We start from the raw sequence: 24494 nt of genomic DNA, 5'->3' as shown, positions 1-24494 counted from the left end.
CCGCGAATTTAAACACACGCCAAAAAGTCGGCATCGATGGAAACCGCGAAAGTTTCTGTACGTGAAAGAAACCTCTTTTACAGTAACACAAATATCTATATATGAAATGCGCATTTATCATGTAAGTTATTCAAAAGAAACTAATGAAAAAATAAATAGTCTTTGTATGGAAAGACAATCAGAATTTTGAAATTATCATAGGGTAAGCCTTTCAATGATGTTTATAGTCATAAGGTATAATGCTTACAAATATGAAGAAATCTTCAATGAAAACTGATAGATGCTAAGGACTGGTGTGATGTAAGTCATAAACCTATGGATGAAACTACAGTGAAATATGTATGCGTATGGCATTGTTTGATCTCATGTAGATGTAGACCTACTGTTGTATTCCGTTATATGTAAACTGCAGAAAGGAATGCCAGTCCAAACAAAAGTGAAAGGAAGGGAGGCAAGGGACTGTGGGATGTTATAACAGAGTTGACGGGCTATAAAAAGATCTGTATATGATGTCATTGTCCAAGTTATTTCTTATCTACATATTATCCCCTAGATCAGTAATTGCATCGATCGGCAGATATGAGTTAGGAAGCTTTGTTAAAGTTGTTTAACATCATAGAATCTAATTTGGGTTTTTTATATTCATTAAAAATGTTCCATTGTTCATAAGCAGTTTGCCGGAACATTATATTACTTAACTTTTCTAGACAAGTTCTGCAGCATATATTTAGTTCTGCAGCATATATTTCACTTAAATTTTCTAAACAAGTTCTGCAGCATATATTTCACTGCAGTTTAAAATGACACTTTTTTATCACTAAAAAGAATATGACAGTTGAATCATCCACAGAGTGGAAGGAAGCAGTATGTGGTGTCACCACTTTCACCTTTTGAGGAGACATTGGTTCCTTTCTTGTTTTAAATCCAGCTGGTTATCTTTCAAAGCCTGCTCTTCCTAGCCACATGCAACAGTTTGAGTTATCTTTCACACTGACGTGATGGTCTTGCGATCTTTTATCTCTATAGACTTTGATGAAGCCCACAATTGGAGAGATATTCCAGTGCTCAAAACCCAAGGCCCAAGGCAGGACCCACCCATATCTGAGCACCAGGATGCAGCCAACATTAATCTCAAAATGTCTGGTCTGTCATTCAGTGGATATGTCTCTGAGCATCTATTTCTTTGGGGAAATGCTCTTCTTCATAGGTGTGTATGAAACTCCTTTCTATCCAAACCATGATGATACCTTTGCTGTGCTGTAATGCTGATGACAAAAATTTTGTGAAACTAAAACGTCAAGTCATAGAGATTGTGTAATTTTCCTAAACAGCTATGACCATGGGAACACATACTAGATTTAATCATGCATTTCACGTTGTTATCAACTTACAATGAAATCATATGATATGCCATGCACATGTACATCATGTGTCTTTTTAAGCATATACATCAAATTTTGAACTTCTTTGCTCTTGTTGGTTATGAAGGCATTGATGAAGGCAGAAATACTAATTTGTGTGTTATTTGACATTATGTTTACACAAAGAGATCCGTGTCATTTGATTGGTCGTTTGTCTCATTTTACTAATATTACGTCATCATTTGTGCATTTGTGGCTCGATACTATTTGCTCCATTTGCATGCACGCCGAGAACCCAGCACACTACGTATGTAAAACGCTTGCATTTGCAGTGTGCATGCAATCAAGCATATTGACACACAGTGCACTAGCATATAGTGCTCAGCACTCTCTTGATCTCAGATCTCGTACATTCTCCCTTGTTTCTAAATCCATAAAACATCAAATGACAAGGATCTCTTCTTAGGTGTTACAACTTGTATATAAAAGAAATAGTAAATGATTTTCTTTCGTGCAATGGACAGAATATTTCATTCAGTGAAAGATGAAATTTTTGATCAATTCAGCCCGGCTATTCTCATTAAATGGATCATTTCATCTTTCTCCTCATAACAAGGCTCAATCCTGAATGTACTTGTAACTCTCTTGATTTGGTTTCTCTCATATATGAGGGGTGTTTTGCATTATGTATTATAGATCATAGTGCAAATCAATGCGTGCAATACATAAAAAACTGATTAGTTCAATGCTTGAAAACAGGTGTAGGCATCAAAATTTAGCAGTGTTGCTGTAAAGTGCTAGTGCAAAGAGTCAATGATGAAACCAAACATGTTCAGGTAACATGACACACATCCTAAGTTCATCATCCCAGTATAGCTTCACTTACAATGTAAGAGCTGCAACAAGGATTACTGCATCAAGGATCAAGAAATGTCATCGCTTGTAGACTCACCAATGGTGCTTAAAAAAGAACCTGCTAGCTGTGCATGGACTAAATTACTCCTGGCTGATGTCTCAGAAAATTTAGTCCTCAAAAGGCAAATAAACTGCACAAGAGCTGCCTGCACAAGAGCTGCCTTCCCATGCTGCTCTCTTGTCTCCAGCTGCCAAGATGTGTCTCCCTCTAATCCTGATTTACACAGTCCCCATATACACGTGCATTGAGAATAACTCTCTCTTGCATAGAAGTGTCCTCCCCCATAAGGCTGCGTTCACATAGAAGTATACTATTCGGGTATTCGGGCTCGTTTTTCGAGGGCACGCGAATAGCTTGAATCGAACGATAGGATTTCCTCACACCGGTTCACATAAGAGGGCACTATTCGAAAGTACTGAATAGCTGCGAAAAGTATAGCAAAGTGGGTATCGAGCTTGTTCGATTTTCTTGCAGCGTATACCGTCTCTCGTTTACGAAATAATGACAATTTTGGTCTGGATTTGCCCTTTAGCAAAAATAAGCATGTAGACTGACATTTTAATGCAGTTTAGAAATTGTTAATAAGATTTGCTGGGATGTAGGAGGAAGAAATCCTCACTGCATGGGATGGTGAGTTGACGGTGCGGCTGATGGTGTATTCGGTGCCCGAATAGCGAATAGCGAATACCGAATACTTCTTTGTGAACGCAGCCTAACCCCATTAACAAACTAATGTGGATTTACATGGTTGTGTCTCCCACAAGCCATGTCTACATGTAACACACAACAACCACCTGTAGCACATTACAACCACTTTGGTTATTACTGTGCTTACATTCCTAAAATATTCTTTGCCTGTATGCATAGCATGGGGCTGAACATCCTTTTCATGGGTCAGTGAACACCACCTTTGATGGCAAATACTCCTTTTTTGTGTTTTAGCGTCAAAGCAAGAAACCAAGGAGCTCACAATTACAGTGCACTCCCATTATAACGAAATGCTCGGGACCGGCAGTTTTCTTTCGTTATAACGAAATTTCGTCATAACCGAACAAATACAATATATAACGAAAACAAGGAAACCACGTATATATATCATATTCTGTTTGCTGAATACTCATCATACACTGGAAAGCTATGTGAAATGTGATGGGATAACTGTATTGCAATAATAAACGCAAGTTCCCTTCAGAAACTGTGCGTGACACAAGGAGCGAACACACAGTGGTGTGGAGCGTTCACCCATGCAGAGACGCTATAAATGCTTGTTCCGCTACGTATTTTCGAAAGCAATTCGCATTTCGTTATAACGGAGCACATTTCTTTTGTTTTTCTTTGTCTGTGGCGCTCGGAAAAGACTTCGTTATAACGGAAATTTCGCTCTAACCGTGTTCGTTATAAGCAAAGTTTGCACCACAGACTTTAATGGTGATAATTTTGGGACCAGAAGATTTACTTCGTTATAACGAAATTTCGTTATAACCGTGTTCGTTGTAACGGGAATGCACTGTAGTTTTCAAATTTTTCAAATTTGAAAAACAGAACAAAAAACATAAAATAAGATAAAGAAGTGTGATGGTCCTTCCGTAATTCCTCAGTACACACACACACACACACACACACACACACACACACACACACACACACACACACACTAGCTGTCTGTCACAAAGTGCTGTATATTGTACATGTACAGACTAAATGGGATTAAAAAAGCCAATCAATGCAAGTAGCTAGTGGCCTAATCCCAATGTATTTACATTCATACAAATGCACCTAATTTGTAATGAAAGGTTTGCTAAAAGAACTCCCATTAAAATCAAAGTTTTTATGAAACGTCTACAGATGATGATCAAAAACTCTTCCCTTCCCCGCCCTTTCTCAATTCTCTCTCTTGTTCACAAACTGCTCACCCTCTCCAAGCCATCTTTGATTTTTGTTTGCTTCCTTTATTCCTGGCTCCTGATTTTACCTTCTTTCTCCACACACCTTTCAGAACAGTGTACATTTGCAATGCTGTGCTATATTGCCATCTTTGAAATCAAAGGCCTTTTTCTTCCCTCCATATTTGACCTTGCATCACAAAACCAACAAAAAGTCACACTCCCTGAGTTTAAATGAGGACTCAAAATAGGTGAAATGGGTCAACCGTATCAATCTTGAATTTTTCATATTTTCTGAAAGAGCAGTTAGTCTTCACAAGGTTGCAATCATGAAATGAAAGGGAAACTGTTTTTAGCAGTCTTTATAGAACACATCTGTAGTGTGATTAGGTATGCTTTAGAGGCCCCTTTTCATTTCTTAAAAACCCTTCACACTTCACTTTCAACCCTTATAACATTTGAAAGGATGGTACTACTGCTCTGAAAGTTAGTATAAGTCATGGATAGGAAGTGTTAATAGAGCATGCTTAATTTCAGCTCAATTTGATAATCCCTTCATTGTATTTGCTGTGGGGTTTTACATCCCAGTTGAATTTAGTTTACATCATTTTAAAGCTTAAAGTGTGCTCTTTTTTTGAATCTGCCCGTAACTAAAAATCCATGTCTGCTAATTTTTTGTTGGTTTTGTGATGCAGGGGGTCACAAATGCATTTCTTGTCTGTTTTTTGGCTTTGTAAGTAAACTGCATTAATTTGACAGCTTTGCAGTACATGGCAAATCTACGATGTAAATATTACAACTTATTAGCATTTATTTTATTGGTTTATGACTGTTATCTAAAAAGGCTGACTGCTGCCTAAAACTGTCAGACCTGGTTACAAATTTGTTTCTGTTTTTTGTTTCCTTTCTCAATATAGCCCAGATAGAGGAAGAACCATGCAGTATTTACTTGATTATGACTCGGAAGCAGAGATTCTGCTCTTCTTGGTTGGCCAGGATGCTTCTTTTGCCTTACTTAACTCAGCAAATGAGGTATATTATGCCTTTTGAACTAGTGAACAATTACTAGTAAGTTATAATGTTAAGTGTTCGTTTTACCCTTGGTGCTTGTTCATCATGCTTGCTTCTTTATTTTTTCATTTAATATTTATGTGAAGGTTTGTACATTGTATATAAACTTGAAATGTATTTCATCTCACATATAATATGAAATGTAATATATTTTTAAAACAGTGTTACATAAGTCATTATGATATTTTGTGTGTTTTGCAATATCAAACTTACCATTACAACTATATGAATGACATTCGATTAATTCTTATACATCAAGGAAGTGACAAATATATTCTCTTGTCACTTTCACACTATTCTCGTGGTATCTCCCTAAAGATCTGGTATGGATACATAAGCACCAGGATCTACATGAAAAAGCTGAGACCATCAGCTGGTTGGGATGTAACATTTCTGAGTGGACAACAAATATATCCCACTGCCACAGCCACTACAATATCATTATTCTATGACTACTGGGGCATGCTCTATGAGGTATGGTACTAACTAAATCCTTGTTCCCAGTGATTTGGTATTCAAGACTTGATCACTCATTCAGTGTAGTAAAAAATATGCCATACGTGCATCAGGAAAGCATCCCTTTTCTATAGAGAGTGCATCCTATTTGAGACTGGATATTTTGCTCTTTGTATAACTGTAGCTGTGGAAGATAGTCTAACACTGTTTCATATTGTATACAAGCTGCAGCGTTTTGACAGCAAGAGATGACAAGGATAATCATCATCATTTCATGAGTATACTGCAATCTAAAGTAATGTCATGTAGAATTGATGCAAAAACTCTTCAGTGGTAAAGTCCATGCCACTTCCTCAAGTGGCATATATTGTAGAGGTGTAACAAGCTTTGTCATGGAATGTCAAAAGTTGTTTGTTTTCTTTCATTTTCTGGTTTGTTCTTTACCAGCTCATTGCATTTGACAACTCCTCTGGTGCTCACATAGAGAGACGACATATCAACACTGGAGCTATTCTGGCATATAATTCATATGTTGAAGGCAAACAGGAGATGGAAAACACTGAAATCGGTCTGAATGATGAGCATGGTGATGGCTCAGTGCATTATCAAACCCAGTAAGTCTCAAAGTAGATATGAGGAGTGTGTGAGTTGACGTGCAACACTCAAGGGCTTTTCAAGCATGTTTATATAGAGCTATTCTAGTTTCTGACCCATGTAAAAGAGATAAAAAGTGGGCAGGATACAATATCAACAGCTTGGACAAGTCTTTGATTAAAGGGACCATTGTCCTTGGAAACAAAATCAGGATTATTTTCACTTGCTTCACTGCCATGTGAGCTAACCAAGTTATTGTGCCCATTTGAGCAGCATGCTTGTGACCATACTCTATAAAGATTTGGCTTGTTGTAATACCTATCCATACAAAGGAAAGCCGGAGACCTCAGTGTCATGGTGTATTTTTAGTCCATATGCTTTGATTTTTTTCATTAATCACCAGCTACTTAGCTGGGATTAAATCAGTTCACGTTAATTTTCTTTTACAAGACACAAGTGGAAAATATCACAGACTGCAACTGTTGCCAGTTGAAGTTTTGTTTCCTGCACCAGTGGGATATATGGTATAAATGCAATGTAAATTTGGAAAGTTTTCATCTCTGATGTTGCCATTTCCATTACTTTTACCATAGATCTTACTACATATGTAACCTTGTAAATATGATCAGACATCAAGCAACACCATTTGCTGCAGCTATCTAATTTGTCTGTAGCTTATACATGTACAGTGCACTCCCGAACGAACATGGTTGTAATGAAATATCGGTTACAAAGAAGTAAAAGTTCAGACTGCAACATTATCTGCTCTATGTTTTTTATTGTTTATTTGTTTGGTTATAACGAAAGAAAACTGGCGGTCATAATATTGACAGACGGTTTAAATTTTTGCATTATGGAAATTTCATTCAACAAGAAACCAGCATGAACATTAACAAGAAACCAGCATGAAAATAAAAATTTTCGCTTGTTATACGTACCGCTGTTTTATGTTATGATTCTGCGGACTCAAAGATTACAAGAAAATTTTATCTTACCTGACTGAGCACCAGAAATTACCGGTACTCCATGAAAATTTCTACTTTGACAGCAATGCTGTTAGCTACAGATAATTTTGTAATGAATTATTATTTTTATGCCTCCACCACGAAGTGGTGCCGGAGGCATTATGTTTTCGGGTTGTCCGTCCGTCCGTACGTCCGTCCGCATTCGTTTATGCGATAACTTGAGTAATATTGACTGGATTTTTTCCAAACTTGGTCCAAGTATAAAGTATGATGGGGCAATTACTTGATTAGATTTTGGGTAAAATCAGCCAAAGGCCAAAGGCCAAAGGTCAAAGGTCAAGGTCAAATCATGAAATTGTATCCGTTTATGCGATAACTCAAGACTGGATCAAGCAAATTTCACCAAACTTTGTACAAGGATGATGTATGATGGGACAATGACTTGATTAGTTTTTGAGTGGAATTGGACAGAGGTCAAAGGTCAAAGATCAAGGTCAAATCCTAAAATGTATCTGTTTATGTGATAACTCAAAACTGGATGAAGCAGCTTTCACCAAACTTGGTCCAAGGATGATGTATGATGGGGCAATTAGTTGAGTAGATTTTAGTGACATTGGCAAGAGGTCAAAGATCAAAAGGTCAAGGTCAAATGCTAAAAATGTTGCTATTTCCCCCATATCCATGCAATGCCTGAAGGTATTTTCTTGAAACTTAGTGTAGACATGTACTACTGCATAAAGATTCTCCAGAAAGAGTTTCATGTCATAAGGTCAAAGGTCAAAAGGTCAAAGGTTAGGTGAAAATGTTACAATTCCACTTTTCTCTCAAATGGTTCAATATATCTTCATGGAACTTGGTACATACGCATGTACTGACTGGCAGGGATTATCTAGGGAATGTAGGGGTCATGGGTCAATAGTCAGGGGGTCAAAGGTCAAGGTCAACTCCTCAAAATTTTACTATTTCCCTCATACACTAGTATATGCAATGTTTGCATTATTATTTTTAAAGCTTGATATATGCATGTATTACCTAATGGAGATGCTCTGGGAAATTTCCAGCCAGAAGGTCAAAGGTCAAAGATTAAGGGTCAAAGGCCAGGTTTAATTGCAAATATATATATATACAATATACATTTTATACTGTAATTACACTCTTTCTTCATACCTTGAAAATTACTCAATGCATAAACTTATAAAAGGGTCGGTCAGAAGTCAAGTAAAAATCCTCAATTTCCCAAATACATGTACCTACACTCTTAGACAATTATAGCAAACCTAGTTCAAGGAAAGTGAACATTCAAGATATTTTTGACAAACATGTCATTTCAGTATTTTGCCAGTCACGTGAAACTGTCATGACACATTGTGAAGACATTGTACCATACACCTATTGGGAGAATCATGCATTATGGCGGAGGCATCAGTCGCCATAGCGACATTTCTAGTTTTAATAGTGTTTTCTCTTTTTGGTCATATTTCTTGTGCAAAGTTGACATAACAGCATTCAGGTTTTGAGTTTTATGGTCTTTGTGAAGTCAAATAAACATAACATTTCTATATGAAAATCGTAGATGCACAAACCAACATTGTTATACAGAGAAGAAAAGAAATATCCAGCTGGTGTACCAAATGTCACACACGAGCATTCCTAGTTAACCAAAGCGTACAATTTATGATCTCTCTATGTACTAAAGAGGAGGAAGAGATATCTACAGAGAAGATGAAATTACAAATATGAGCCTACATGATGTGGTAGAAATAATCGAATGAAAGAGAAAGCAGATAGACAATAGGACAGAATAGAAGAAAAGGTGGTGGAAGGGACAGAAGAGAAGAGTGTTGAAGAGAAAGAGAGAAAAGTAAATGGAAAAGCATTATGGAGAAGAGAGGAAGGGACTTCATTCCAATGTCAGTGTGATGAAATTTCAAGGGAAATGGACTTGAAAAGCTTCCTACTAAAGTTTGTGAGGATGGCATTATTGTTGATTACCTGTACAGTCATTACACTTGATTCCTTTATGCTCCAGTAAAGAATACTAAACAGCAAGGTGTGCAAACAGGTGAGTTTTTGCCCCGTTGATACACAGGATACCAGCAGAGTATAATGGAAATAACCATCACAATTTTTCAGCTGTTAATTCCTTTCATATTCCTTCTCACTCCTCTTAGATCTGTCGCTCCCTTAGTGGAATACCAATGTCCCTACGAGAGCATTGTCTATGACATTCAGCAAGTCTTCCACTATGAGAGAACAGAGAGCTACTTTTTGGGAGCTCCCCAGCTGAGAGACAGCACTGGTGGCCACTGGAACACATCACTCATGGTCTACCAGGCCATTGTACACTTTTTGCTCTCTGAAAGAACAGCTCATCACACACTTCAAAAGAATGTTAGTGTAAAACCCTCAATCAGTGCTAGTCACAAAGCTGTAATTTAATATTGATTTTACGTTGAGCCTCCCTGTATTGAATTTGTGTGTCATATTTGGAAAATTGCAAATGCACATGGGAATTCCTTTTCATTCTAAACTTGATGGTGTACATATGTTCCTCTTTCTTCATTCATGGACTTAAAAACCAGTAACTGGTCACAGTCATACCAGTGACATGGCATCATAGATTATTGAAAACTGTATACACCATACAGTTTGCAGTACTCTTATTTGTAGTGAATTTCACAGATCAACTGATAATTATGAGAATATTGCCTTCTGTAGCAAGGCAGTGTTCATGGTTCATATTCATTTTCGAAGTGGGATATCACATATTCTCTTGAAAAGGGATAACTCTTATTCCTAATTCAGTCACTGTGTTTCTAAATCAAGAACTAAACTCGTTGCAAAATTGTCTTCCAAGTCCTTATTTGGAACAAATGTGTATGAAATGAATAGTGTTTACATTATTAGGGATGAAAACTATTACATAAATGTGAATGTGTTTAGGAATGGCAAAATACTAACAAGCAAAGTTTTGATGCTGTCCTCTGTATAGCAGTCATTGATGTAGCATGTGCATCATTCCATGTCTGTTCTGCAGAGATGTATTCTTAAACAAAGAGTCCATAGCTTAGCATGATCAAGGGCAAATGCTTAGAATTTGCATCAAAACTCTCTTTTAATGTGATTGCATATATGTATTAATGTGAAAAGAAGTATTGGCTGGTAGAACATAAAATTCATGCGGCATTCCAAATAATTTTGGAATGAGGTTGTGCTGAACATCTTGCACCATACAAGATTTAATAGGAGATAGCTAAACTACAGTAAACCTCGCATGAGTCGAAGCTCTCGGGACTGACGAAAATGCGTCGACTTAAGTGAAATTCGACTCTCGCGAGAGTCGATTTTTTTTCGACTCACAGTTATGTACATGTATTATAGTACATTTGCAGGCTTATGTGTGTGTGTGTGTGTGTGTGCGTGCGTGCGTATGTGTGTTTGCATTCAAATTTGTCTGTTCTTGAAGATAATGCTCCTTTTTTATTCTAAATTGAACATGGAATTTGTATCAATACTAGTAGTTAAACGTAGTTCCGAGAATGTCTGCGCTGTAATGTGGCAATGTGCATGTGTTATGTCTATGGTGCAACATCTCTGTCAACCTACCTTGAGACAAACACTCTCCCAGGCCCATCCCACCTCCACTGAACAAAACTATTCAGCCAGCCAGGCACGCACAAACAAGCTCCGCCCACTTGGCCTGTCACTAAAATATTAAAGCAGCGATTGGTTGACCAAGGAGTTCTGGCTTGACATGGATAAAGTATGGATGTGCTGTGTGTATGGATAAAGTATATGGATCGATGTGCTGTGTGTATACATGTATACATGTGTATGTATTCGACATGCGTGCAGAGCGGTACGGTGAGTGTGCATGCTTACCTGCAGCAGGCCAGGGACGGGGTTCTGCGACATGCCGATTTTTTTGTTCTCCTCTAAATGTAATGAGAATGCCAGACAAATCTTCTTCGGCTCAAGTGATGTAAACTACGTGTATTTTGTACAAAAGGGACTGAATGTTTTACTTCGACACAGCCGAAATTCGACTCTCATACTTCGGCTTATCCAAATATTTCTTAAAGAAAATACATAGGGAAAAATCGGGACTTTTTATTTTGCTTCGAGTTAAGTGATTTTCGACTCACTCGACGTCGACTTATCCGAGGTTTACTGTATTTACAGAAAAAGTTTTAGACTATGAATTGTTTACACACAATTATTTTCTCTCTGCATTGATTTAGGACTATATTTGCACATTTGAAGAGATTTACAATTCTATTACACATCATTTTTCCACTTGTGTCATGCTTGGCATAAATCAGTTTTCACAGTTTTTCACTGGCATTACATATCATTGTTGGTGGTGGGGTTTTGCATTCATTTCACTCTTTATTTTCTCATATTGCACGACTAGGAACTGGCACAAGCCAGCCACAGTCCTTTCCGCTGGTGGCAAGAAGACACCGAGGCATTCAGTGCCTTTCACCAGTATCTCTTCCAAAATAACCAGATTGAATCAGGAATTCACATTGACCCAGGATCTTACTTCCTCCATGTGAGTTGATCATTATCCTTCTGAATTAATGGTTTTCCTATCTGAAAGGATTCTCACATAATGTTGAGAAATATATATCAGTACTGAGTATGAAAGCCTACAGATACCAACAGACACATGCTATATTACAGTATTTAGAAAATGTTGAAATCACAAGTATGTTTTTGTAGTGATTTTTCAGTCAAGGCCTTTAAATATGTGTATTCATGAATGTGTGCGAGTGTGTATGTACACTGATGTGCATGTTTGCTGTTTGAAAACTGTTACATAGTACTGACAGGAATAGGATAGAAAGTAATTGAGTTAAATGTTACCTAAAGCTTAACCTCATTAATATTGCATTTACAGCTGCCCGACCATTCTGGCTCACGACCCGTTCTGCCACACACTGTGTTCCTGGACAAGCATGATGTGTTCCGTTTTGATGTCTACCTCCGAGTTGGTCTACTTGACATCAACATGGATTTGGATGACCTTCGCATCTCCTTGGAAGTCTCTGACGAAACCATTCTGGCAGTTGAGACACAGCGCTGGATGTACCCTCTGAATAGCACCATCAGATATGAGGTTCCTACTACAAATTTTCATGGCAAATCTAATCATTCTAATAACTAAATTCAAAGATGGTGGTGGTCTTGCAATGCTACTTTATAGTTTTGTAGCACATCAGATTGTTGCAAACTTAGATATTAGGGAATGTGTAGCCAAGCAAGAACTTGTTATCATTAGAGCATAATGAGATTGTCTAACAAGAAATACCCGGAATATAAATCTTTTATTATATATTGTGGGATTAATCAGTCCAAAAGCACATTGCTAATCCTACCTGAAAGTGAGATTTCAAGTAAACATTTTCATGAGGTTACAGAAATTACATAATATACATACTTACTGTAGAAAAATAAACGTAGACCTATGCCATCTTTGCTTTAGGATGTTGTGGCACTGGTATCTTGAAGTCGGCCATTTACCAGAATACCTCAGCGTTTGTTTGTTTGTTGTTGTTTGTTTGATCAAATGAAACAGGCTGTGAGACCTTGGTTAAGTTTCTTTTTTGCAAAATAGTGCAACATGAAGGTATTGCAACTCTTTGATTGCTTGTTTGGGATTTTGTGTTAAGTTATACACAAGGGAAAATCATTCTAAACATTTTCATAGAAACAGAAAAAAAATGCCAATTACTAACCAATGAAGATTATCACAGATGAAAGTGAATCAAAGTCATTAGATAGAAAAATTGCAGTTTGCATAAGTACTATTTTTATATTTCAAGTATTATTAAAGTTAAGAGTTTGGATGTATTTGTGTCATGATTATACCTGTAGGTCATTCTAGCAGACCAGGGTGCATTGGTACACCAGTCTGGTCCAGGGTCCAGCTTGTATCCCACTTCTGTCCTCCTCCAAGTTTGGCACTCATCATCATCTTGTTTCACACCTGATCAAATTACTTCTGAACCTGAGGTAACAAACTCTTTGTTGTGTGTACCTTTGTAACTATCATCCTCTTTTGATCTAATTTGATTTCAGTGCAGTGACACACTGCCAGTGATGTCCCTCAGGTGTATACATAAAAATGGTTAGAAAACTAACATGTTTTTGTGACATCATAGGTCGCTTGCTCTTATTTTTGAACTTAGTCACATGGCCATACATCATGTGACTTTTAGTTACTCATAGGATTACATAGTACTTTCACATCTAATGTAGATAACACTTGTAGTAAATGTGATATGCTGGTGTATTTAAAGGGTACAATGAATCTCATTAGAGGTTTACTTTTATACAAGAAGACTGTAGGTGTTTTCACAGGAATTGCTTGGTATGAAAAATGAAATGCCATCCTGTTATGGTGTTGTGGTGAATGGACAAGAAGATATTTGAGAGCATGTTATCATAATGGGCTTTATTTGTTTATTTCACTTATGACAAAAACAAACAAACAATGAAGTTTGATTCACCCTGATATCATTTCTCTTTCACCTGGCTTTCTCTAACTTTAAAGATATGCCAACATGCATTCTTTGGTCTATCATCAGCTATGTATGTGCATGCATCTTATTGTGTAATCTCTGGGCAATCTATGATGATATATGTTTATATAGGCAATTTCCTTATAGGATAAAAGACAAAAACTTTGCCTTAAATTTTGGTTCTTGTGAATTTTACTAGTGAATGTTTTCAAAAGAGAGTGCATGAGTTTGCCAAGGAATTACAATATTTGCATTTTGCCTAATGGCATCAGGGTATCCACAGCATGGATGTGATGTTGGGCTGTCCACCCGGAAGAAAGCTCGTCTTTGACCTCAAGCTCAGCATAGAGAGCTTGAATGAACAGTTTATCTATGACTGTCCCATCAAGATGGAGGGCAGACCCTGTCTACATTACCATCATGGTGAGTGATGTAGAGATACAACAGGTTGGGCAATCAGACTGAGTAAATAAATAGTTCAAATTTGAAATACTTTGGGGGGGGGGGGTGAGGGAAAGGAGGAAGAGAAGGAGAAGGATTTGATGTTCCCTCTAGTTCCATTGTTTTGAGCCTTCTGATCTGCAAAGCAAGTGTGGGGTCTTTGTTGTGGAAATTTAAAACACATGCTATATGTTTTGTTTATGCTGCCTTATCCTTTTTGGGTTTTGATTTAGGTCTACTTCAGCTGCATGTGGACTGTACTGTGTTTATAGGAACAACAAAAAAGAAAAGAATAAAACAAAGTAAAGAAATGAGCACAGCTCTTGAATACTTGCTGCACTTAAAAAAAAAAGATTACCATGTACATAAATACTCAGTAGTTGCAGTACAGTTATGCAAGCAGCACAGCTTCAGAGGATTGTCTTGCTCAGGAGATGTTGACTGATTCAGGTAAATTATTCTCTCCAGATTTTCGGCCATTGTTCAAGCTGGTTGACTTCACAACAGGAGAAGCGACTCTCTTCACTGGGATGTACACTTTAATGGTGCTCGGTGGCAGCTACATCAGTACAAATGATATCACCATTTTCAGCCCAGAGAATCAGGAGAAATATAACAACTTCAACAAGTATGACTCTCAGTATGTTATCATTCTGGCCTCCTAGGGGCTGTCTAAGAATTATAACTTATGTAGAGGCACGTTGTATAAGAAACATTTGGTTTTGTCTGGGGTTTTTTAATTACTGTGTCCAGCTATTAGCTCACTAAGCCTAATGGCTAGCAAGCGAGCTATTGCAATCTGGCATGTGGTGTGCGTCATGCATGAACTTTTTCACGTTTTCATCGTCTTCTTGAAAATTAGCTGCTGGATTTTGACCAAACTTGGCAGGAAATACTAGAGGGGGGAAGGGATTATTGTTTGTATAGGTGATGGGGGAGGGGGCCTGGGTCAGGACCCAAATGGCCAAAATGAGGAGGGTGTTGCCAAAGGTGCCTGCCCACAATCCCTGTATCTCAAGAGTTTGGAAATAGTTTGTCTCAGGAGGAACGCCATGAAAACAAAGTGTGCTGCTCAGATGCATACGTGCACTTATGTACGTACAAACCGTTTCATACCAGTTGCAAACTGTAAAAACCCTCGAGATGGCAAACAAAATATCAGACATGTAAAGAAAAAAAATGACCCATCATTGTGCAACTTTATGTTTGTAGTAACTTTAAAAAATGTCATTTAGCAAGGATAATCCCCTCCTCCTGGTGGAAACTGTGTGCAATGCTGCAGTACACAGTACTAGCTTTAATAAACCAGTTAATGGTTGAAATATTTCTCCAGTGTCATTTCCCAATGTACCTTTAAGAACACCCATACATTTTTATCTGTAAATTCTATTAGGTTTATATCATACAGTCAACCTCGCCTAAGTCGATTCTATTGGGACCGACCAAAACACTTCGACTTACGCGAAATTCGACTTCCGCGAAAGTCGCATCTTTTTCGACTTGTATTTCCTGACGAATTTTCATAATGCAGTGTCTTTTTATGCTTTTATTGGTCACGAAATTACAGTAGACAGTAGTAATATGTTGTAATTAGTTTGTTTGTTTTGTTTAAGTTTTAAAAAAAAATCCTGAAGCTCAATTATTGGACTGTGATAATCGAAATGTTGCACATGATATACCAAAGATCGCCAAACGAACACGGGAGTTCAGGGGCGTTGTCATTTGTTTAGGGATGTCGTTTTTACCTCGGCAAGAATTTCAAAACAATTAGATTTTTTGTGAACCTTTTCCGCACAATGAGTCATGATTTGGTCGTAATTTGTTTTCAAAAATGTCCTTAATGTCTCGTCATAGCGCAAGACCTTCGCCAGACGTGCGCGATGTTCACAAAATCTTTGTGAAACCCCGAACAGACCGTGAAGCTTCGGAGAATATCTCGCGCATGTTTCGCGATATTTCCCTACGAATTTTTATAACGCAGTGTCTTTTTATGTTTTTATTGGCCGTAAAATTATATTAGACGGTAGTAATATGTAGTATTTAGTGTTCTTGTTTTGCTTGAGTTAAAAAAATCGTGAAGCTAAATTATTGGACTGCGATAATCGAAATGCGTTGCGTGTAATATGCGTTTTTTTTACGTGGTCACGTCGCGAGTGGCAAAATCTAACATTCGCATTTTGGTCTGCAAAAATAGCCAAACGAACGCAGGAGTTCGGAGGCGGCGTCAATTGTTTACTTCAGCAAGAATTTCAAAATTATTCGATTTTTTTGCGAACCTTTTCCGGACAATGAGTAATGATTTGGTCGTGATTTGGTCTCAAAAATGTCTTTAAACTCTCGTCATATTATGTGCGAGACCTTCGTCAAACGTGCACGATGTTCGCAAAATCTTCGTGTAACCCCAAACAAACCCCCGAAACTTTGGAAAATGTCTTGTGTATGTTTCGCGAAATCCGCGAAATTCTTCCGATCATTTTACGACATAACTGCAATACCTGTTCATGTACCTTTTGAAACATTATCACAAATGTTTGGCGCATGTTTGATGTTAACGTTTTAACGCTCTACGTTTTCTGCAAGACAAAATCGTAGCATACTACAGTAGTCCATCCCCCCATCAAGCAACTATAATTTACACTGTATATGAAAACGAAATTTTTGATATTCAAAAAAAAAATCCCAAAATACACTTTAAATTACTCCAATGCACGCTGAAATTATATAATGTGTGGGGGAACCTAGAAAAAAAAAATGCTTGTTAATTGTGGGGTAGCCTAGGTCATCAGAAAAAAACAGCTAACTAACGGTCTGCACACACACATGCAACGGAAAAATGAAAGGGAAAGAGAGGAGAAATACAGGAAAGAGAAAATCTTCAACTCAAGACAGCTATCAATCTCCTTGGAAACAGTATTCTCCAATGATTATTGAAAAGTTTGTGTGGTTGCATTTCCGACGCGTGTTTTTCGTTTACGTAACTGGCTGTATTTTAGCAAAAGTACACGCGACATTTACACATACATCATGAGAACTTGGCACAAACTGCGCACAAATGCGTGTTTTTGTTTTGTTTTTTGCTTTATTGTCCGAACACATTCGGATAAAAACTTCCGAATGTTGGATTTTGCTATTCATGTCCTTCGCAAATCGTTCGGTGCTCCTCACTGAGCTGCGAATGTTTGCGAGCGTAGCGAATACTAGGGAATTTGCAAGCAAATTTGTAAACAAATGCAGTCAAACTCACTGACTGTTTTCATTTTTGGAAACAGTTTTTGTTGTTGCAAAGAAATTTTCAACACCCTACGCTCGCAAACATTCGCCACTCAGTGAGATGGGTGGCTTTCACCGGATTGTGAGGATTTTTTTTTCTTCCTTTTCCTACACACCCTTCTAAAAAAATAAAATAACTCCTACAAGCAAAACTGAGAAAAATAACGTCCCCAGTGAGCACACGTCAAAGGCTGCCTTTATAGCAGCACATACAATTATTTCATAAAAATTCTATATCATTACAGCTGTGATTTATGATATTTGATATCATTCAATCTGGTGACTGACATTATGTATTAATGTGTTATGTGCTAATCATAAACATTTTCCTTAGGCAAGGACAACGTATCTGGAAACCCATTGAGAAGGAGAGCATATCTGCGGGCAATGAATCGACTCCTGTGTATTCCCACACACACACAACGGGGTCACCTGGATTTGTGAGCAGCACTCACCCTGTGCTGATGTTCCCATGCTCAACTTTCCCTACAGCCCCAGAGTACTACTTCCTCATTGAAATGTCAACACTTGGGGTGGATACAGAGTCAACGTACTGTCACTACAGTTTTGCAGTTTGTTGTCCATGTTCACGGAATGGATATCAGCGGGAATAAAGCTTTGGTCATTGTTGCTGTAAGCAAAAGCTAATTTTGCAAGTTCCAAAGATTTTGTAATAACAAAACAAAATATTCAAGCACTTGATATTGTATCAGCTTTTATTTTTGCAAAATTTGCCAATTTGCTAGGTTGGATCGCAAATTTAACAACATGCAAAAATGTCGCCATGTGCAAGGGGTAATAGTGCACTTATGATAGCCTTGGTGTCCATTTGCAAAAATAACATCTCGCGAAAATGTCCGGGACCTCACATGCAAAAATATCTGTATGCAAAACGGCCTATACAGTATAACTATGTTTTCATAGGTAATGGGATACAGAAGTAAGAAATTTTGTGCACTATGAATTCATACAAAACATTAGAAAGATAAAGACATGAATTAGGGAAAAAATGGATTGAATCGCTGTTATAAATTTGGTAAATATGAACAAGCAACTCTAAGTGGGCAAAAGTAGTTATACCCCCGCCAAACGAAGTTTGAAGGGGGTATATAGGAATCAGCGGACGGTCGGTCGGGCGGGGCGGTTGGTCGGGCGGTCGGGTCCGTTGCAAATCTTGCGTCACGAACTACTTCCTCAGTTTTCAAACCGATTCCCATAAAACTTGGCACAGATGTGTGCCTTGGGTTGTAGATGTGCAAGACATATTTTTTTTTACAGTACCCAAAAGTACGTTGCCATGGTAACGGCATATTATGGGCAAAAATGGGTACAAATCTTGCGTCGCGAACTCCTCCCACAATTTTTGATCAATTTTTATGAAATTAGGTACAGATGTTCATCTGAATATGTTAATGTACAAGACACATATTACCGCAGTGGCAAAAAGTGCGTTTGCCATGGTAACGGCATGTTATTGGTAGAATATAGGGCAAAATGCTTCATGGCAAAACTGCTTCATCAGTGTTCTTCCAATTCTCATGGAATTCATATTGAATGTTTGTCTTAGGATATAGGTCAGCATGACACATTTCTTGACAGAGACAAAAAGTATGTTGCCATGGTAACAGCTCACATATTATGAGCCAAAACGATGGAAAATTTTGTGTTGCAAACTACTTCCTCAGTTTTTTGTCCAATTTCCATGAAACTTGGTACAGATGTGTGCCTTTGGTTGTAGATGTGCAAGACGCATTTTTTTGACAGTACCCGAAAGTACGTTTGCCATGGTAACGGCATATAAATGGCAGAAGATCAAGGAAAGATCTTGCGGATTGAACTACTTCCTCTGTATTCGACTGAAGCTCATGAAATATGGCACACACATTGGTCTTGGTGGGAAGATGTGCAAGACATATTTTTTGGACATGTCGGAAGCTGCGTTGCCATGGTAACGGCATATTAATGGTGGAAGATCAAGGAAAGATCTTGTGGATTGAACTACTTGCTCAGTTTTTGACAAAAGCTTATGAAATGTGGCACACACAATAGTCTTGGTGGGAAGATGTGCAAGACATATTTTTCGGACGTGTCGGAAGCTGCGTTGCCATGGTAACGGCATTTCAATGGCAGAAGATCAAGGAAAGATCATTCCTTGGGTAAGACTGTCGTCACGGGGCGGGGGTATTAATCACCTTAAGTGATATTTCTAGTTTTTATGAGAAAAGAATCAGATAAAGAGGTTTTTGCACCAACAGAAAAACAAAAAAATTGTAGGAAATTTCCAAGACTGTCATTTGTGTTGGGGGGGGGGGGGGGAAACCCAACCAGTTTATTTGATGTTCAGTATTGATTTCTGTTTTCCCCAATGTGGTTTCATGCTATATGTCCCTTAGTATGTGTAGATGTTTTTGCTTCTTCTCAGAGCTATTGCTGTATCATTTTGCAAGGCATACATGTGCAAAGTAGTCCTTTAATGAAGTAATTGGCTCTGCTCTTTCCATTTTTCCATTGGCAGTGGTCATTTTTCGCAAGTGTTTTGATGGTTGCCATTTTCATCATCTGTAATTACGACAACAAGAAGTTGTGGAGGCGCATCCGAAGCACCTGCCAGACTACAGACCCACGGGTTAAAGTAGTACCTGTAGCTAGTGACTCCTCAGAAGAGGTGGAGCTAGAAGTCCACTATAGGGAGGGGACTTAACTACCATCCGGCAGGTATGAGAACTCAAACTCACGTTTAGTTTATATTTTTGTGTTCATTATTAGGGGTGGAATTCTCCTTGCAAAGATATTTAATTGAAGTGACATTTGTTATATTTGACAACAAATGATGCAAGTTACTGTGGAAGTGACGTAACTTATACAAAAATGAACACATTAAAGTGAAAACATAGTTCTGGTAAGGGTCAAAGCGAGGCTGAGTTGTCCCTGAGTCCGAGTTAGCCTGACCCCGTTCTGAGATTGCCACTCCGACAAACCCTTTTGGTTAATATTTTGCATTTTCATCGTTACCCAACGAATATCTTGTCATTGCAGCATTATTTCATACATTTCTTAGGCATACATGTACATTTTGGAGCAAAATTCGACAATTCTGCAGGCGCACCAGAACTATGTTTTACCTTTAAAACGCTCTTGATCTCTGGCAAATGCATGGGGTTGTAGGTTTCATTTGGATGTACAATGCATGACAGTGATGTGTTGCAGTGAGTCCACATGTTTTCACCACACCAATTGATAACTTTGGAGTCAATCTGTGGATAACTCGCTCTTTACTGAATGCTCATTTCATTGTACTGTAAGGCAAGTAAGGCCCCCTTTCCATAGGACAGAGACCATTGGATATCCATAGAGAGGAAAAAAAAAAATCAGCAGGATCTCTCGGCAGTCTCCAAGACCAACAAGAGGTTGTGTCTCGTGAAATGCACTGGAGATCCTTGAGAAACATCTAAAATTCTCAACAATCTATCATTAATTTTTTGGCAATCTGTCATGCAATGCATGGCTGTTCCTTGATTTTTCACTGATTTTTGTTAAAGAATTTACCTGTTGTTTTCACTGGTTTTTAAATGATCTCTCACTGATATTTCCAATATGGTTGTGGAAAATTCTTAGATGGTAGATTAGCAGATGGCTCCGAGATCTTTGAGTGACTATAAGGAGACTTTTGAGTTCCCATAGAGAGACTGCTGAATATTCATAGAAAGCCACTTTACCATTAGAGAGGCTGTTTTGAAAATTGATGAAGACCAAGTCACCCATAGCATATGGAATTTCAATGCATGATCCTTGAAAAATCATGGAGGACTGTGGAAATCACAGTATAGAGCTCACTGTAATTCTGTTGAGAGATGTGTCAATTCCTTGGGACACTTAATGGTCTCTAAGCAGTCTTGGTTGTCTGAAAATGGAGATGTCATCACATAAAATCCAAGTTTAATATTTCTGCTTTTCTTACCCTTCATTGAATAGATACATCTACTACCAGTACCGTCATTGAAACACTTCTAACTAATGATGAGGATTATCCAGAACTACCTAAATCAGGCAAGTTGGTGTCAACATGTTAATAAGTCAATACATTCAATTTGTGCTCACAGAGACATAAAAACTAAGTGTTCAAATGCTTATGTTCACACACATGTATGTATTTGTGGTATAAAGGGAGTACACCTTCGGTTAACGTAAGTAATTCATTCTTTGTTGGCTGCCATAAACAGGTCTGTCATTCAAGGAAGATTATGAGCAGCAAATGGAAACATATTTTATGTGCAATGTTATCTGCATAATATGAGTCATTAATATTATGACATGGTAGTCACAACAGCTTTGAGATTAAAAACAAAAACAAAACCCACTACTAATAATAATAATTAAAATACAGTCAACCTTGCTTAAGTCAACCTCACGTAAGCTGAATAATCACCTAAGTCAAAGGAATTGTTGAGTCCTCTTCTATTTATATTCCATTGATTCTAATCTCTCGTAAGTCAATTTTTCTCTAAGTCAAAGCTATTTCCTCAGTCCAAATAAATTCTGCTTAGGCAAGGTTGACTGTATACGTAACTTACATTGTGACAAATCCACTCAAGGTGCATACACACTATTATTACCCTAGTCACTGGATACATTATTTCCAACCAGCACTGAGACAGTGCTCACTCCCTGGGGAGTATTCCAGCCAGTCACAGCCATTTTACAGGCGGACACATGCTGATCAACCAACATTCTCATCCTACTGGATGTAATAATGTAGTAATGTAAGAGTATGTGTTTGTGGAAGAAACTGTAGACTGTGTGTCACTTATTTTGGTACTGCAGTGCACTCCCGTTACAACGAACACGGTTATAACGAAATTTCGTTATAAACAAAGTAAATCTTCTGGGCCCTGTTTTATGAAGAGTTTATAATTGATTATAAAGTTGATTCCTATGGTAAGTCTATGGCAGCCTGTGTGGTAAGGAAATTTGAAATCGATTATATCTTTTGATAAAACGGGGCCCTAGTCCCAAAATTATCACCATTAAAGTCTATGGTACAAAATTCGCTTATAACGAACAAGGTTATAGCGAAATTTCCGTTATAACGAAGTCTTTTCCGAGCGCCACAGACAAAGAAAAACAAAAGAAATGTGCTCCGTTATAACGAAATACGAATTGCTTTCGAAAATACGGAGCGAAACAAGCATTTATAGCGTCTCTGCATTGGTGAACGCTTAACATCACTCTGTGTGTTTGCTCCTTGTGTCACGCACAGTTTCTGAGGGGAACTTGCGTTTATTATTGTAATACAGTTATCCCATCACATTTCACATAGCTTTCGAGTGTATGATGAGTATTCAGCAAACAGAATATGATATACGTATGTGGTTTCCTTGTTTTCGTTATATATTGTATTTGTTCGGTTATAACAAAATTTTGTTATAACGAAAGAAAACTGCCGGTCCCGAGCATTTCGTTATAACGGGAGTGCACTGTAATATTGTTTTTGATCTGTTCTTGAAACAGGAAGTTTTAGAGCAGACAGTGTATGATGTATTTGTTGGTATCAATGGTTGGCCTTTGTCCTTTCTCATACATATGTGCAGACTCATGCTATCAAATTGGAGGTGGTCCATCGAGTGTGAGGATAAACCAGCTGACACATCGGACTGTCTCAGGAAATATTTCAGCATCCATACACTCTGGCAAGACGTGATAAATGCTGCATTATGATGGTGGATATCCTGCCATACCCCTCCACTCTCTGAGATGTGAACTGCTGACATTCGATGTGAGTAAGATATCAGTCTATTTGGAGTAGCCATGTCACTCACTTGTTACTCTGCAGTGAGATGATGTCTGTCAAATGAGATGCTTCCATTCAAGGCAATCAGCACTTGGCATGCAGGATAACTCCCAGATCAACAGTTATCACCAGTGAAAAGTTGTGCTTTGTGTTCAGTTGCAAGGTCCACCACCTCATCCCTATAATTCAGCACTGATATATTAGGCAATGTTTTATGCACTTATCAGATTTCATAGAAAACCAGATGTCAGAGCTTTTGTTTGTTAATTTGAACTCAGTATTCATCATTGTATTTCCTCAGCATATTTGTGTATGTCATGCTCAACTGTGCACTCTGCTTTCTTGTTTGTTTGCCTTTCAATGGAATATATTTGTCATGAGGAAAAAAATTGAAGCAAAATACAATCACCTTATCATGCTTTGGCCTCCATAAGATGATGTTCAGTTCATGATTTCACATAGGTATGAACCAGACAAATTGTTTCCGCAATTTCACAGTACACCAACATCATTATAAACTTCATCAAAATTACAACAACTTAAAACCTAGCTTGAACTCTGAACTTTTCCAGAGACTTGCCTGGCGTAGCAAGAAATTATGCATGCCAAATGAAGCATGTGAAATGAAAGGCTCATCATCAGGCACTTTGGGCCAGAAACATCCAGTAATTTAATGAGGGGTACAAACCGTCAATTGCTCACACAGATATTGCTAGCCGTACCATCCATCATGGCAAAGAACTTTGATATGATGAATGAGTGAATCCCTTTTGGCATTTATGCCACATAAGAAGTACTAATCAAAGTGTTTTTACTTGATACATAGGTCTGTATGTACACATATGCATATTTTATTGGTGCACCAAAAAAAAAAGTCTTCGATAGGTTTCTAATTTCCTGTTTGTTCAAAACTTAAGAGAAGTGTTGATAAATTGCAGGTCATGCCTAGTAAGGACAGTGCCATGTTGAATGTGCTTGAACTTATAATCTCTTAATACTTTAATCCAGCACTTCACTAAACCAGGGCCGAAAGATTGTACTGATTTTGGAGTCAATTCAATTATGACTCAACAGAAGCTAATTGTATGTAATACTCCCTGTTACCAAGAAAAGAGCTGATGGGATAACATGTAGAAGAATGTAATTGAGAATGCTGAAGGAATAATTTCTTTGTGAGAGGGCAGCTTGGTTGTCAAATGTTCACACGCATTACTTAGGAAGA

General features: G+C 37.9%; 1 protein-coding gene across 1 annotated transcript; it reads left to right on the top strand.

The window, feature by feature from the left end:
• Positions 1-14057: 14057 nt before the first annotated feature.
• LOC139733135 (cation channel sperm-associated auxiliary subunit gamma 2-like) lies at positions 14058-23182 on the top strand. Its single transcript, XM_071643976.1, is given in 9 exon segments — positions 14058-14196; positions 14683-14842; positions 17819-17892; positions 17895-17959; positions 17961-18050; positions 18052-18117; positions 20000-20195; positions 21457-21531; positions 23073-23182. Coding segments are annotated over 9 exon segments (975 nt in total).
• The last annotated feature ends 1312 nt before the right edge of the window (positions 23183-24494 follow it).

This window comes from Diadema antillarum, unplaced genomic scaffold, assembly GCF_040938485.1.
Source record: "Diadema antillarum isolate AM-2024a unplaced genomic scaffold, OU_Dant_1.0 seq00000461_RagTag, whole genome shotgun sequence".
NCBI classification, from domain to species: Eukaryota; Metazoa; Echinodermata; class Echinoidea; order Diadematoida; family Diadematidae; genus Diadema; species Diadema antillarum.
The sequence above is the reverse complement of the archived record's forward strand: the minus strand, read 5'-3'. Positions and strand labels throughout refer to the sequence as shown.